At 47.5% G+C, this 15,296-nt stretch overlaps 2 protein-coding genes across 2 annotated transcripts in view; one reads left to right on the top strand and one right to left on the bottom strand.

The window, feature by feature from the left end:
• Nucleotides 1-15,296, top strand: part of ITGAE (integrin subunit alpha E) — a 51,616-nt gene extending 36,320 nt beyond the window's left edge. The window contains exons 21-31 of the mRNA XM_068976910.1: nt 1,316-1,448; nt 2,996-3,094; nt 3,810-3,889; nt 4,706-4,783; nt 5,302-5,365; nt 5,450-5,557; nt 8,948-9,004; nt 9,326-9,421; nt 11,117-11,212; nt 14,079-14,189; nt 15,028-15,296. Of these exons, the coding sequence (XP_068833011.1) occupies nt 1,316-1,448; nt 2,996-3,094; nt 3,810-3,889; nt 4,706-4,783; nt 5,302-5,365; nt 5,450-5,557; nt 8,948-9,004; nt 9,326-9,421; nt 11,117-11,212; nt 14,079-14,189; nt 15,028-15,123 (1,018 nt within the window). The 3' untranslated portion in view covers nt 15,124-15,296. The remainder of the gene's footprint in view (nt 1-1,315; nt 1,449-2,995; nt 3,095-3,809; nt 3,890-4,705; nt 4,784-5,301; nt 5,366-5,449; nt 5,558-8,947; nt 9,005-9,325; nt 9,422-11,116; nt 11,213-14,078; nt 14,190-15,027) is intronic.
• Nucleotides 6,286-8,743, bottom strand: HASPIN (histone H3 associated protein kinase). Its single transcript, XM_068976912.1, has one exon. The coding sequence runs from the start codon at nt 8,741-8,743 to the stop codon at nt 6,398-6,400; it is 2,346 nt and encodes a 781-aa protein (XP_068833013.1). The 3' UTR covers nt 6,286-6,397.

Below are 15,296 nucleotides of genomic sequence, written 5' to 3'. Positions count from 1 at the left end.
GGTCAGTTTCCATCCCCTGGTCTCCCGCTGTGTCCTCTCCATCACAGCCAGCCCCACTGGGTCATCCAGGCTGGAAACTCTGAAACAGAAACTCAGGACACATCCTCGACTCTCTTTTTTTTAAAAAAAGTTTTTTAGTTTTTGGCCATGCTCATGGCATGTAGGATCTAGTTCCCTGATGAGGGATCGAACCAACACCCTCTGCACTGGAGGCACCGAGCTTTAACCACTGAACTGGCAGGGGAGTCCCCAGCTCCTGTCTCTTTTGAGCTCTGCTTGTAAGCATGGCCTTATCACCCTCCCCATCACCACTTAGTTAGTTAGCTCAGTCGCTCAGCCGTGTCCGACTCTTTGCGACCCCATGAACCGCAGCACGCCAGCCCATCGCCGCTGCTGCTGTCTTATTTCAGGCCTGTGTCATCTCCCAGATGGATCCGCACACAGGCTCTGTCACTGCCCACTATCCTCCTCTTGGCTGTGATAAAAAACAAAAATGACTCAATAAGACACAGGTCACATTACTCCCCAGAGCAGCACATTCTATTTTAAGACCTTTCAGATGGTTAGAAAGCTCGTGTTGTCAATGTGTTTCCCTGTAGGTCTCAATTACTGAGAGTGGTTGTGCACTCCGAGACCCCACGGTGCCTCATTGTGAAGCAAGCCCTCACCCGTCCCCACATCTTCTCTTCTCCATGCTGAACAGACTCATGTCTTAGCTCACAACCTGTAATCTGGAAGGGCTGGGGTGGTTTTGTGATGGGAAAGCTCAGGCCAAGGCAGGGGTGGGGGCAGCGTCTGTCCCCCGCATGGTTTCTCCTGCGTTGGGTGGGGTGTCTGGCACAAAGTCCCCCATAAATGTACGTGAAATGGATAAATCTGTGTCTCAAAGTACATTGCCTGGGGTCACAGTGAGTTGGTGGTAGAAAGAGGATTTAGATTTGATTCTCCCAACTCTCTTTCGGGGCTGTGGGACCTCAGGCAAGTTAGCGAGCCTCCCCTGGCTTCTGTTCCCGTCACTGCAGCACCGAGAGTAACCATACAATTTCACAGAGTTATCACCAGGATTAGCAGAGAGTGTGAAACATTTAACACAGTCCCCAACACACAGCAAACACTAAATAAATGGTCATGTCACACAGCAACTGAGGTGGGTATGGTAGTCCAGGTGCTTGTTTCTGTTGTGGGGAAGATCTAGGCTAAATGTATCCTTTAGGCAATATTATCTAAGAAGTTAAGAAGGTGCTGTTGCATTGCACTGAGGTTTTCACAGATTAAATAAACTGGTAACATTTATCTCTTTGCCTACCCTGTGCAGGCAGGAATTGGTGGTGGGTCTCACAAAGGAGCTGACCATGAACATTAGCCTGACTAACTCTGGGGAAGATTCCTACATGACGAGCGTGACTTTGAATTTCCCCAGAAACCTGCAGTTTAAGAGGATACAGAAGGTAACTATGACAGCAGTTTTGGAACCACGTGGCTCATGACTTTCCCTTCCTGCATCTCTGCTTGGTTATGGAAACCTCCTAACTCTGCCTCCTGCCGCATCCTCATCCATTCAATCAATAATTATTAACTAGACAAATCCCCTCTAATCCAACAATAAGCCATGGATCCAGTCATATCATTCTCTGCCTTAAACATCAATGGTGCTATTTTGCTGCCCAATCACTCCTTCTGCCTGCAGCCTTTCTTACCTAGAGTTCTGATAGAGAAATAATCTATAATAAATTATCTTGACTGGAAAGTAAAAATCTGTTCCGCCTTTCATCAGCCTGGGAGCGCAGACTCAAAGCCAGCTGTAAGATACCAGAAAACAGTATTTCTCCCAAGGACACCCAGCAGCTGTAAAATATTGTAACACTGAGAAATTTTGCTCTCTAAAATCACTGGCAATCAGAAACTTTGGGGTTTGAAGTTATATCTGTAATTATGAAACCATCTTACTGTTGCCTGGAGAATCTAAACTGTTTTGACAAAGAGAAGCATTCTCATTTTCCATCTGAGACTTGAAACTTCAGATAAAAATGTTTCTCCACACAGCTTTTCACATTCACCTGAATAGTTTCCAAGAAAGTGGGTCTTTGGGTCCACTTGGCAGCCCAGAATTGATGTTGAGTGGCCCTTTTACACATAGCCCTGGCTTTTTCGTTTGTTTGTTTAAGTATTTTCTTTTTTTTCACGTGGACCATTTTTAAAGTCTTTATGGAATTTGTTGCAATAGTGCTTCTGTTTTATGTTTTGGTTGTTTGGCTGCAAGGGATGTGGGATCTTGGCTCCCTGACCAGGGATCAAACCTGCACCCCCTGAATTGGAAGGCGAAGTCTTAACCACTAGACCATGAGGGAAGTCCCATCCCTGCTTTATTTTGAGCCTATAAGACACTGCTTTGTTTATAGTTCCCCAAACTCTTTCCCCAGAACCCTTTAATAACTATCTTTTCCTTTATTTGGTGAGATACACTACAGTGCAGTTTTCCTCTCAACAAACCTGGCTCTGTCTTATTATGGGTGTGTCCCTGGTGGTCTGAGGCTGTTTGAGCTAGGACAGCATCCATTACATGCCACAATCCTCTAAGCATCTAGAATGGAACTAGACCCTTAAGAAAACAGTGGCCACTCATTTTCCATATCCATTGGTCCAGATGAGGAACCATGGCTGAAAAAGGCTGCGTGGCAATGCAGGGGGCCTTCCACTGGGCCAAGGTGCAGTTCAAACGCCTCCCTCCCCAGGAAGACTGATTCCTCCTGGTTGGACCTCATCTTTCTCCGCTGCTTGTGTCTGTGCCGCTCTCACAGGACCCCTCCTGAGGCCTTGCGTTTAAATTCTTCAGCCATCTAGTACCGAGCCCTTCTGCTCAACTTGTGGAGACGAGGACAAAGTCTGGTTTATTTGCATCCCCAGCTCCTGGCAGGGTGTCTGGCATGTTGTTGTGAGGAAACTGAACCTTTTTTTTTTTTTTGCCTTTTCAAAACCATGTCTTTTGTGTTAACAGCCTCCTTCTCCAGACATTCAGTGTGGTGACCCTAAGCCGACTGCTTCTGTCCTGGTCATGAAGTGCAAGATTGGTCACCCCATCCTCAAGAGGTCATCTGTGAGTCTGTTTTTCTTTCTTTTTCTTTTTTTTTTTTTCTATTTATTTGGCTGCTCTGGGTCTTAGTTGTGGCATGCAGGATCTTTGAGTTGTGGCACGTGGGATCTAGTTCCCTGACCAGGGATGGAATCCCGGCCCCCTGCATTGGGAGCTCAGCGTCTTAGCCACTGGACCACCAAGGAAGTCCTGTGAATCTGTTTTGATTAGCTGACTCTTCTCACTACCCTAGGGTTGGTGTTTTCTACTTCCCAGGCTCATTAGAATCTCCCAGTTGCAATTTCCATACTTTCCTTGACTATACTGTCATCTGTAACAGAGCGTAAAGCTGCCCAGTGTGCTCTGGAAGTAGGGAGCGGTGGAGGCGAGGGTACAGTCAGAGACAAGGTGGGCTCACCCCTGTACAGCAGAGTGAAGCTGGGGGTGTTCTGGAAGGTTATTAGCCCTGAGGGGAGGCCTTGACCTGCCACTGATGATCTCTGTGCTGTGGGAGACCTCTCAAGCAGCTTCCTTGGCTGTGAAAGGGGAATAATGCTGTCTGCCCTGCTCACCCCATCTTGACACTGTATTATGTGGAATAATGGGACCTCGAAGCATCCTGTGCTACAGAAGCATGGAGTATTGAATTACGTTTTCCAGGTCTGTTTAGCTAGTAGGAAGCAGTTTGAATTGTGAGTGGAATAAACGGGAATCAATCCACCTTTTTTTGTTTAACTAGGCAAACTTTTCGTTAGTTTGGCAGCTGGAGGAGAGTGCCTTTCCAAACAGGACAGCCAACATCACTGTGATGGTCACCAAGTAAGTCATGCCTGGGTCAGGGGAGCCTGGGCTGTGGTCCTGCAAAAAGGCTCCCTCCCACGCGTGTGCGTCAGAGCTATGACTCCTCACTGCCCCAGAAGGGAAGCCTCAGGGAGCCCCAGGAAGGCACCTGTGTCCCTGCAGTGATCTGGCTTTGCCTTGTTATGAGAGATATTTAAAATGTTCCTTTATTGACAAAGTAAAACTATGGTATAGTCTGGTAGATTTGAGTTTTGCACTGGAGAGCTCATTTTGGTTCATCTAACCACAGAGATGCTCTGTCTTCTGCAAAACCTCTATGTTTGGGGTAGGGTACACAGTTGGTAAAGTTCTCAAACAGGGGTGATTCTGCTCCCAGGGGCAGCGCCTGAAGGCATTTTTCGTTGGCATGACTTTGGTGGGGGTGTTACTGACATCTAGTGAGTAGAGACCTGGGATGTTAACATCCTACAATATACAGGACAGCCATTCATAGACTTTCCTGGCCCTAAATGTCAATATTGTCAAGGCTGAGAAGCTGTCTTTTTTGCCACACTGTGCAACATGCAGGATTCTAGTTCCCTGACCAGGAATTGAACCCGTGCCCCCTGCATTGGGAGTGTAGAGTCTTAACCACTGGACTGGCAGAGAAGTCCTGGAGAAACCCTTTTAAAATCAGTGTTTCTCCAAGTCTGGTCTTCCAGTGCAGAGTCTTCTGCACTCTGTTTATCTCCAAGAGTCTTTTCTATCTAACCCCCGTGATCCTGGGAAGCCAAGGTAAGAAGCAGCCATGTGTACAAAGCAGGGGTGCTATAAACTGACACTCTTATTTCCTAGTTCCAATGAAAGAAGGTCTTTGGTCAATAAAACTCACAGCCTTCAAATCAAACATGCCTTCATTGCGGTTCTTCCCAAGTAAGTACTTCCGGGGGGCCCCACACCTGCGGGATAGCTTCAGGCATTTTCTTTTGTGGGTGGGTCTAGTGGTCAGGGTGGATGTGGGCACTGCCTTTCCCTGAGAGGAGGCTGCTTAGAATCCAGGCTCCCACCGATCTCTAGGGCACTAACTGTTAGGTCCTAGAAACCCTGTGGCTGTAATCAAAGAAGGAACAGTGCCAACAGGTCTTGATACCAAAGGGAACTGATGGGATGCTAAGGAAGGAAGGGAGGACTTAAGGGATTAGGAAGAAAGGAAGACAAAAAGTAAGGCCCCCCTGAGGAATGATAATCAGATACAGAACCAGCCTGAAGGGACTGAATTCAAATATTCTAACCTGATCCCAACTGCCCCACCACTGCTCAACATTTTGCTATTCAACTTTGATCTCTCTTAAGAAATCAGGGGCCCTTGTAGTGTGTTCAATTGATAGCACTGAGTTTATTTAAAATGAGAAAGGGGCCCTGAGGCCTAACCCATGTCCTCTCAACTGCAGACCCTCAGTGATGTACATGAACACAAGCCAGGGGTCTTCCCACCACAAAGAGTTCCTCTTCAACGTAAGTGCTCTGCTCATCATTGCAAAGCCAACAGGCGGCAAAACAACACCAGCCGTGACTTTCTGCTTGTATTTTATCTTGTAGATACATGGGGAGAACCTCTTTGGAGCTGAGTTCCAGTTGCAAATTTGTGTTCCAGTTAAATTACAAGGTTTCCAGTTCCTAACAGTGATGAACCTGACCAAGACTCAGGTACATAGAGGTGGTTCTGTATCACATCTCTTTCCAGAGTGGCTATGGATTCTCAAAGGTATAAAAACTAGAACTCTAGAAAAAGAAATAGAAAAAAGATGAGTTAACCTGGGAACACATTTTAGAAGTAAATTACCCAAGTCATATTCATAAGGAATATTAACTACTCACCCCAAACTGACATTTCAATTTTTCTTCCCTTGATGAAAAAAGTAAACAAAATTCAACCTTTTTAGTAGCCACGGAGACATTTATTTTCCCTTTGAAAATCATGGATAAATTCTGCTTTTCTGTGATTGGCAAATAAGATTGATAAACACGTGGCCCTTCTTCCTATAAACTGTCTACCTTCTTCTTTCCCTCTTGTCTCCCAGTCTGTACGCCTGGGACTCTGCTGTGGTACAGCGTCTTTGGTCTTAGTTGACTCATTTGTAGTGTGGTTCCCAAAACCAGCCTTATGACACCTACAGCAACAGGCTCTTAGCAGTATGACAGCTAAGGCCTTGGGTGTTCCTGATTTTCTTCTTTTATGTCCAGGCTACATAAAGTGTCGAGGTTCAAAAAGGAAACTGTGGAAAGGAATTTACAAAATGAAGTCTGCTGACAGAAAAAGGGCTTTTCAGTTGTAAATGATGTTCTCACATATAGTTTATTTTTAAAGAATATTTGTTAAGTTTAAACGTGTCAGTTTCCACTTGGAAACAAAATTCTTGTTTGAATAGCTGATTGGAAACTTTTAAGAGCAGGAATCCCACCCTGCTGTGGGGACAGAGATTAAAAACTGAATCAGGGGATTCTAGTTCCACGCCCTTTCCTTTGCGGGTGGTCAGTACCCCCGGCTTACTTAAACAGACTGTGCTGGCAGAGCAGGTCCGTGGCAGAGCTGAAGTTCAGCATAGTCTGATAGAAATGCTGGATCTGTTTCTTCATTCGCTTCAAGGCGGGGGTGTTATGTTTGGACTTGAAGGTCATCTGATTCAGGATCTTATCTGTGAGGTAATGTAGCCAGAGCACGTTGTTATAAGGGTGGTATTCACCCCAGCAGTTGTTGTTTTCTTTCCTCATCAGCCTGTAGATCTCAAACTGGTAGTCGCCTTGTCCCGTAAACAGGTCCTCGTCTCCGGAGATGTCACAGAAAACCACAATACCATCCCGCTCCAAGCGGGACAGGGTGTAGTCGATGATGTTGACTTGCAGCCCTCGGGTGGGGATGGAGCTTGTCTTTCCATTGAGGGTATAGTGGAGCTCTTTGAGGCTGGTCTTCTTTAAGAGCACGTTCCCCCAGTGCAAGTCTCGGTGCTCAAAGTGCAGTGAGGCCTCAGCCACGGCAAGGGAGGCAGTGATCTGGTGCAGAATGCTCTTGGCAGTGGCAATGGAGGACAGCTTCTTTCTCATTTGCTCTAGGTCGATCCCTCCAAACTCAAATTCCAGCACGATGAAGAGCTGGTCTTCCCCGAAAAAGTCAGGCCGGTTGTTTGCAGACCCTTTGGTTGAGTGATAGTGATCCCAGGCTTGGAGGAGCAAGGGAGGGTAAGATCCTTGAACGCAGTGTACCGAGTTCAGCCCAATGAAGCCTTGTGTGCGGTTGCATGTCTCATCAGACAAGAGGCTCAGCTCTTTGGAGATGATGATTTCTGGCAGGATTTCCTCAAAAGTTTTCTGGTGAGCTCCATTGACTAAGTCCTGTCCTTCGATAGCAATGATTTTTAGGGCTACAGGTGTGTGGTTAGCAACTGTTTGAAACACCTCACCAAACACCCCTTCTCCAATCTTCTCACAGCATTCCAGTTTTTCTTTGGAGAGGTAGTCGCTGAAGGGGATGGGACCCACCTGATTGCATTCTCCATAAAGCTTTTCTGCATCAGATGTCTTTTTGTCTGTGACCTGCTGTGTCTTTAAGGGGGTTAGCAAATACATAGAGGAGGAGTGCTGGGGGGACAGAGCACAGCTTGTTCTGTTCTGAACAGGGTGGTGTGAATATTCTGATACGAGGGACTCAGACAGAGAACTGGCCAGGGTGATGCAGCTGCACACTTCAGAAACAGCTGTCACGATCTTCTTCTTGTGGAAACTGAAGGAGGCTCTGGTTTTGGTCCAAGAGCAGGCATTCTGTAAACGAGCCAGGTCCTGGGTGACACATGAACCGTCTTCCATCTTTTGGCCTTTTGTAACCTGGCAGTGATGGAGGAGGGAGGTTTCTGCTCTCCCTTGATGCTTCCTTTTTCGGCTTAGCCTGGTTCTCTCAGGCCAGTTGTTTTTCCCAGGTGCGATTCCAGCCTTGCACCCACGGGCCTCCTCGTATTCTATATGGACAGACCCTTGAGATTCAATCTCTCGACAAGAGTCCTGGTCTGTGGCCCTCTTCTTACCCCTGCCTGATAAACCTGGGCTCTCCTGCCTCCTCTCCACCAGTTCCCTGTCATGGCAGAACTCCTGCAAATTCTTCCCATCTGTCCTAAGCTCGGAATCCTCAGGATTTCCTGAGTCCAAAAAGCTAAAGAGAGCTGACCTGAGGCTGGCCTGGGCTTGGTGGGCCAACTTGGTGAGCCTGCTTCCTCCTGTCGCTGCGTCCTGGGAACAGGGGAGGGGTGCCTGGTCCAGGGAGGCTTCTGGGAGGTGGAAGTTGCTCGGAGCTTCTGAGGCTGCATCCAGAAAGGTGGAAGGGTCGGTACAGATGCTGTCTTCTGGCGCAGGGAACCCGGGGGCGGGAGAGGCCAGAGAGCTGAACAGGGAGGCACTGGTGCCCAGCTCGCCGCCGTCCCTGGGCTGGCCGCACACACTGAGGTCCGGGCTCAGGCAGCCCGGGTTGCCGTTGGGAAAGGACGGCGGTCCTAGCGGGCCGCAGGGGGTGCTGCACTTCCGCGGGCACCGCGATCGCAGCCTCAGGCGTCTCGGGGTCGCGATCTGACTCGGCCGGTCCTTGGCGAGTCGGGCGCCAGCGCGCTTCCGCTGCTGACCCACCGGGCTGCCGGGGAAGTCGGGGTCGTCAGGATCGTCGGAGACGGCAGACTGCGAGGGGCCGCCACTGCTGGCGTCACTGCTACTGCTGCTGAAGAAACGCTTCCGGTCCTGCGGCGGGAACCACTGTACGGCTGCCAGGCCCGGCCGCCGCCGCGGCCTCCCGCCGCCGGCTGCCCCGTACGTTCGGAAGAGCCCACTCGCGGGTAGCGGGAGTGACGCCGCCATGGCCGGCACCCGCCATGCAGTTCAAATGCTAACAGCACCGCGAGACTTCCTCCAGACGCGGACGCGCCTGCCCGCCGGGTCCTAGCGCCCGGCCGTCCGCGCAATTACGACGGATCTCGCGAGAAGTGGGAGGGGGCGGGTAACTATGGTGGTTTGGCTTTTTCGTCGTGTTGCAGCGATGGACTGGGGTGGTTGTCGTTTCAGGCCCACACCGTGTGCACTCAGACTCACGAGCGAGTTTGTGGGAGCGATCTGGTTCAGGTGAGCGCAGTCATCCCAAAGACCGGAGGGAGGGGGTCATGGGGGAGAGAGGAGGGCCTGAAGCGGGTGCCGTGAGACGCCGGGATTGTACTTGGCGAGGTTTCCCCTGAAAGCACAGCCCGAACGTTCCTGAGGCGCCCCTTAGCCTCTTCACCGGCTCACTTTTGCTAGGGTTGCGGCTTTGCTGGAACCAAATGAAGGCAGAAACTGCTCACACCCTTTATTCCTCGACCTTGAGGTTGTCTGTGTGCTAAGTGTTAAAATTCCCAGCTTTCCCACCCCATAAATAGATCGTGCTAATTAACACCCATCCTCTTTCAGCTTGTGGAAGAATGGCATTCAGTGAGCTGTAAGGTCACCTCGGATAAAGAAAATGTAACCGTGGCTGCAGAGCTCTCCTTGAATCAGCCAAAGCAGGTACTTAGGATTTGATTAATCTCGTTTCTCGGGAATCTTCCCTGGAAACGATAATATTAATAGCATCTCCAAATATAACGTGTCCAAAACAGGACTGTTGATCCACCTTCTGCTCCAGCCTGTTGCTTCCTCACTCTCTCAGGGTAACTAACTAGGGTAACTTAGCAGTTGCTTGCGTGCTCAGGGGTGTCCGACTCTGCGTTCCGGCGGACTGCAGCCCACCAGGCTCCTCTGTCCATCGGATTATCCTGACAAGAATACTGGAGTGGGTTGCCATTTGCTCCTCCAGGGGATCTTCACGAACCAGGGATGGAACACGCATCTCCTGCTGCTCCAGCGTTGGCAGGCGGATTCTTTACCTCTGAGCCATCTGGGATACCCTTACACTGCTGACTTACTAGGGATTCTAGGAATTCCTTGTGGCGACTCCTTTTCCTTAATTTTTTTTTTTAAATATTTATTTACTTATTTGGCTGCGCCAGGTCTTAGTTGTGGCTCGCAGGATCTAGTTCCCTCACCAGGGATCCAACCCATGTTCCCTGCATTGGGAGCTCTGAGTCTTAGCCACTGGACCACCAGAGAAGTCCGATCCTTTTTCTTACATCCGCTTATCTGTTCCAGCAGCAAACTCTATCATTCTACCCACCCCCAGATATATTCTAAATCCATTCACTTCTGTGTGTCTCCACTGCTGCTGTTGTTCAGGTCACCACCTCTTGCTGGATTCACTGCCGTAGCCTCCTCTCTGCTTTTCTTGCTTGTGCTTTTGCCATGCCCTTCACTGACATTCTTCATGGAACAGCTGTTTTTAAAAAGCAAACAATATACCACTTATCTGCTTTAAAAAAAAATTGTATACACTTAGACTATAATTTGTCTTTTTGAGTGGTGTCCCAGGCATCCTATGATCTGGATTCCGCTTTCTCCTCCGTCTCCTAATACTTTCGTCTTCCCTGCTGCTTAGACTCTAGCTTGCTGATATTGTTCTAGCCACTGGACCTTTGTACTTGCTGTTCCTTCTGCATAAGACAGCTTTTCTCGTATATCTTCATGTGTGTGCTTTTTTCTTATATTTAATTCACACGTTACCTTCTTAGCGAGACTTTCCCTGATCACTCATTCAAAAGTAGGAGCTAAAGTCAAGTTTAACATCTTGTGATGATCCAGGTGAGAATGATGGGATGTGAGCTGAAGAAGTAGCAGTGAGAATGGAGGAAAAGGGACAGGTGTTCAGAGAGACTGAAAAAAGAAAAGAATCGTTAAGAACTGACTTGGGGATGGGAGTGTGGTGTGAGGTAAAGGGTAAGGGAAAAGAAGTTGAGGTTTAACTAGGTTTCTGGCTTGGGAAGCTTAGTGGTTGCTGAGGCCATTCTTTAGACTTGAGGAATACTGGAGAAGGAACACATTTAAAGGGAAAGAGGAGAGGGGAGGGGCGGTTTCCCTGGCAGTCCAGTTGGTAAGATTTTGCCCTCCAGTGCAGGGGGTATAGGTTCGATCCCTGGTCAGGGAACTAAGATCCCAAAAAAACAGAAACGTAAGGAATGATGCTGTCCAGGAATTGTAAGTCCATTTTTTTTTTAGAAGTCTATTTTAAATCAACTATACTCCAATTTAAAGTTAACTCCCCTCCCCCCCGCGAAAAACGTAGGTCCATGTCTAAAATATGTTTCTTTTTTTTTCTCCCCCATCTTATAGTTACTAAGAGATGTGACTGAGCTGCAGATCCTTGGTGAAATATCTTTCAACAAATCTCTGTATGAGGGGCTCAACACAGAGAACCACAGAACTAAGGTAATCCCTGTCTGTTTTCTGGGTGCTGTCCTGGGAAGCCTGTGCCTGGCTTTAGCGCCCTTGTACAAATAGGCACTTGCTATTGCCCTCTTCCTGTTTCATTCTTATCACCTCTGCTCTTGACTCTGCAACCCGCTGTCTCCATGACCTCGAGTTACTCAGCTTCTGCCTAAGTTTTTCTGTCTCTGAAATGAGGCGACTGAATAAGAAGCCTAAGCAGAGGAAGTCTCAGTTGTTGCAACTAGGCTGGAATCAACACCTATCTATGTATATTTTGATTTGAAAAATTTTTGTATTTCCTAGTTGAGAAGTTTTTTAATTATATGTATTAACTTGCTTCCTAGTGTGTGACACCAGTGTTTAGTTACAGTGGCCCATGGTTACAATACTCATGAACGCAGAATTCTCTTATAAGTCTTAAACCAAGTCCTGGAACCCTTGGATTTGTTTTGCAGAGGTTTTACATGTGACTGCAAATCAGACTGACCTTTGACCTTTGTGATCTGTGGGCTGAAGACTATGTGTGCCCCAGTGGGGCTGTCGTTCTTGTTGACACTTGCCCTAAGTGGCTGCTAGCGCCAGAAATGGTCCATCTGTGAGCTCTTTAGTGAAGCCTGAGTGTCAAGAGGGTGAGAGTGGATTGCTCAACATTAGCTCCTCTGCTTTCCTCCCTGGAGGAGGGGAAAGGCTCAGTTCTCTAGACATGTCAGAAATAACATTTCTGTTTATTTTTGGGTGTGTCTGATACAGAAAATGATGTGGAAGAAAGAGAAGTGTTCCCATTATATCATTGCACAGCTTAAAAACAACAACAACAACAGCAACAGAAAAGCAAGAAAATCCAAGTCTTACGCAAAGATCCCAAATTAAAAATAGTGATTCCTTCACTCCCTGTCTCCCACACCCTGGATTCCCTCCTCCCCAAGAGAGTTCCTGTTAACAGTGTCTTATATGCACATTCTTCAGTCATTTATTTATGTATAAATGTTCCCCCTTTACTTACTGATGCTTTTATTGTAGAGTCCCCATGATGATTTTCCTTTTTTAAAATTCAGTACCCGAAGCTAAGTTTTAAGTGCATTTCAGCTGCAAAAACGAGAACAAAAACCAAAACCTCCGCTAACGTGCCTTAGAGGCCTTTTGTGTTTACCTGGGAGTGGAGGCAGACCAGTGTTAGTGGCTGGGCTCCTTCGAATCTTGGGCTCTCCTGACTGTGTGCTGGTGATGCCTTCCCTTGTGGCTGGCCCAAAGTCGCCACCTCTCCCAGCAGTACGTTTTCACATGGCAGAATACAGAATAGGAAGCCAAGAGGTCAGTAGCAAAAGGAGTTTTTCTTCACATGGCTTCCCTTTTCTTTCTTTTTCTCGTTTTTCGGGCCACACAGCACATGGCATGTGGGCTCTTAGTTCCCCCACGAGGGATTGAACCCGTGCCTGGTTCAGACTCTCTCTCTGACACACACACAACCAGAAGGTCACAGTCTCCTGGTGGACCGCTAGATAAGAGACCAGAATAGTTTGTATCAAGTATTTTGGTCATCAGATCACTTTCCTGTCCTCTGGTTTACTCCTCCCCCAACCCCATCTCCAGGTTTTGTTCTCTTTGTTTTTCGAACATTCTGTTGCTATATCTAGCTCAGAGAGTCTTTCCTCAGCCATGTCCAGTCTACTGATGAGTGCATTGAAGGCATTCTTTGCTCCTGTCACAGCAGCTGTTCATCTCTTGTATTTCTTTCTGGTTCTTTCTTAGGGTCTCCATCTCTCTGCTTACGTTGCCCGTCTGCTCTTTGTTCTTGTGCGCTGTCTGTTCTATCCTTTGGAGCCCTTAGCGTATTCATCGTGGTTGTTTTAAATTGCCAGTCTGATAATTCCGACATTCTTGCCTTACCTGGTTCTGGTGCTTACTCTCTCTCTTCAAATTTTGTTTTTTTGTCTTTTGGTATACCAGGTAATTTTCCTTTGATAGCTAGAAATGCTGTACCAGGTAAAAGGAACTTCTGTAGACAGACCTTCATTAATGTAGTGAGGTGTGGGGGAGGGGAGGTGCTCTGTGGTTCTGTGATTAGGTCTTAGTCTTAAATGAGCCTCAGGCCTCTGGCCTGTGAACTTTCTCATCGTTTCTGTGTTTTTCAGCCCTCTTAGTTGGGACAGGATGGCTAGAGTGGGCTCGAGTTGGGCACTTCCCTTCCCCTAGAACAGTTAGGCTCTCATTATATCCAGCAGGTTAGGCTGGGGTTAACTAGTTTCCCCTGAGCCCAGTCCTTGTTCAGATCAGAGTTCTTTGGCTTATTTCAAAGTGGTTCCTTTTCTGCTCCGCCTGCTGGAAGCATGAAGGATTTTTTCTCCAGCATTGAGTGTGGGAACCTGGTCAAGCTCCTGGAGTAAACCTCACCCCAGTGGCTGGGTTCCCTGGAGTTTGTAGCCCCAGAGTCATCACTGTTGTGCTTACAGCAGCCCCATCAGTTGCAGTTCAGGATTTCCTTCCCTGGAAGTGGTGAGCCTCTGCCCTCTGTGTCCATCTGTCTGTCTGTCCCTCTGCTCTTGGTGGCAGCAGGTTTGTCTGGTGTCCTCCCCTCTTCTTAGGGATCCAAGAAAAGTTGTTGATTTTCCAGTCTGGTCACCTTTTTGCTTGTTAGCATGAAGTGGTGACTTCAAGCCCCTTACATGTGGAACCAGAAACCAGGAATCTCATTAGATAATTTAAAATACTGCATCAGGAAGTGTTTAGCTGTTTGCTTTACTGCTGTCAGTCTTGATCAATACATGGTGTGTTGCCAAATTCTCATATTTTGCTTCTTAAAATAATGTGGAATTTTTACCTCATTTTGTTTCACAACTTACAGGGTGGTCTCTCTGTTTTGTTGCAGATCACGGTCATCCTCCTGAAAGATGAGGAGGCGTATTCTCTGTCTCTCATCATTAAAAGCAGTGTCGGGGGCCTTCTGGTTTTGATCGTGATTGTAGTCATCCTAGTCAAGGTCAGTTCCCCCCACGTTCATAAAGGTTCTGGTGTCGGGCAGAATTCTGCTTAGAGAGCCAGCCCCCGACCTTGAGCAGCTACTCTAGCCTTGTGACCCCTTTTCCTTCTTCCTTCAGCCACACACCTGTTGAGGCAAATGAATCAAGACAGTTTCTGTCTGAAAGAGATCAAGGTCTAATTGAAGAATTGGAGTACAGAGATATTTTCCTAAAAGGGACCTGATGTTCCTTTCCTATTTAAATCCTTTCCTTTCCTTCCCCTGATTTAATGTTCAAACTCTTTCACTGCTATTCAAGGCATCTAATGTCTGCCTCTACTCTCTCTACCCTCGAGTCTTGCTTTTTCTCAACACACTGAACTGAATAGCTTTGTGTCTCTGTGTTTGCAGTGAGGCTCTCTACACCCGCCTCCCAAGCCCTTTCCTTCAGAATTTGCTCTCCCTCTTCCCTTAAAACTCAGCCCAGAGATTCCTGAGTCCTCTGAACTGACCTTTGTGCTTTTCCCTTGAAGTGCCCTCTAGAAACCCTTCCAAGAGGCAGTGGTTATACTGTGTTGTCATTATTTCTCTTCCCACTAAATTGTGAGTTTCTTGATGTGTAAGGGGGCTGTACTTGATCTCTTTCTATCTTTTACATAAATAGATCCAGTACAGCTGAAACGATAGTACTTAGCAGAACTAGTTAAATTAAAAAGGTGAAAGTGGGGTTGGGGTTCAGAGGAAGGTGGAAAACCAGTTCTGACTGGGGACTGAACACAGGGGATGCTTGTGGAAAGGTGGTATTTAAAGCAGATCGATAGCTTAGGCCTGTAATTGGTCTTCCCTCCTTTTGTTTTAGTGTGGCTTTTTTAAAAGAAAATACAGAGAGCTGAACTTGGAGAGCATAAGAAAGGACCAGCTAAAATCACAGAGTCTGCTGGAAGAAGATAATTAGGAGCAGCTTCCTCATCCATCCAGAGAGAGTATCAGCCAGTCCTGAAGCTTCTAGAGACCTTCCTTTTAGGTTGTACAGAAGACCTTTCCTTTAGGATGACCGAGTGCGGAATCTAACAAGTTGTTTGTGGAGTGTTTTTAACCATACCTTGTCCCCAAAATGCCTGTGCATTG

Source organism: Capricornis sumatraensis, chromosome 8 (genome assembly GCF_032405125.1).
Source record: "Capricornis sumatraensis isolate serow.1 chromosome 8, serow.2, whole genome shotgun sequence".
Taxonomy (NCBI): Eukaryota; Metazoa; Chordata; class Mammalia; order Artiodactyla; family Bovidae; genus Capricornis; species Capricornis sumatraensis.
This window is presented reverse-complemented; position numbering and strand designations above follow the sequence as displayed.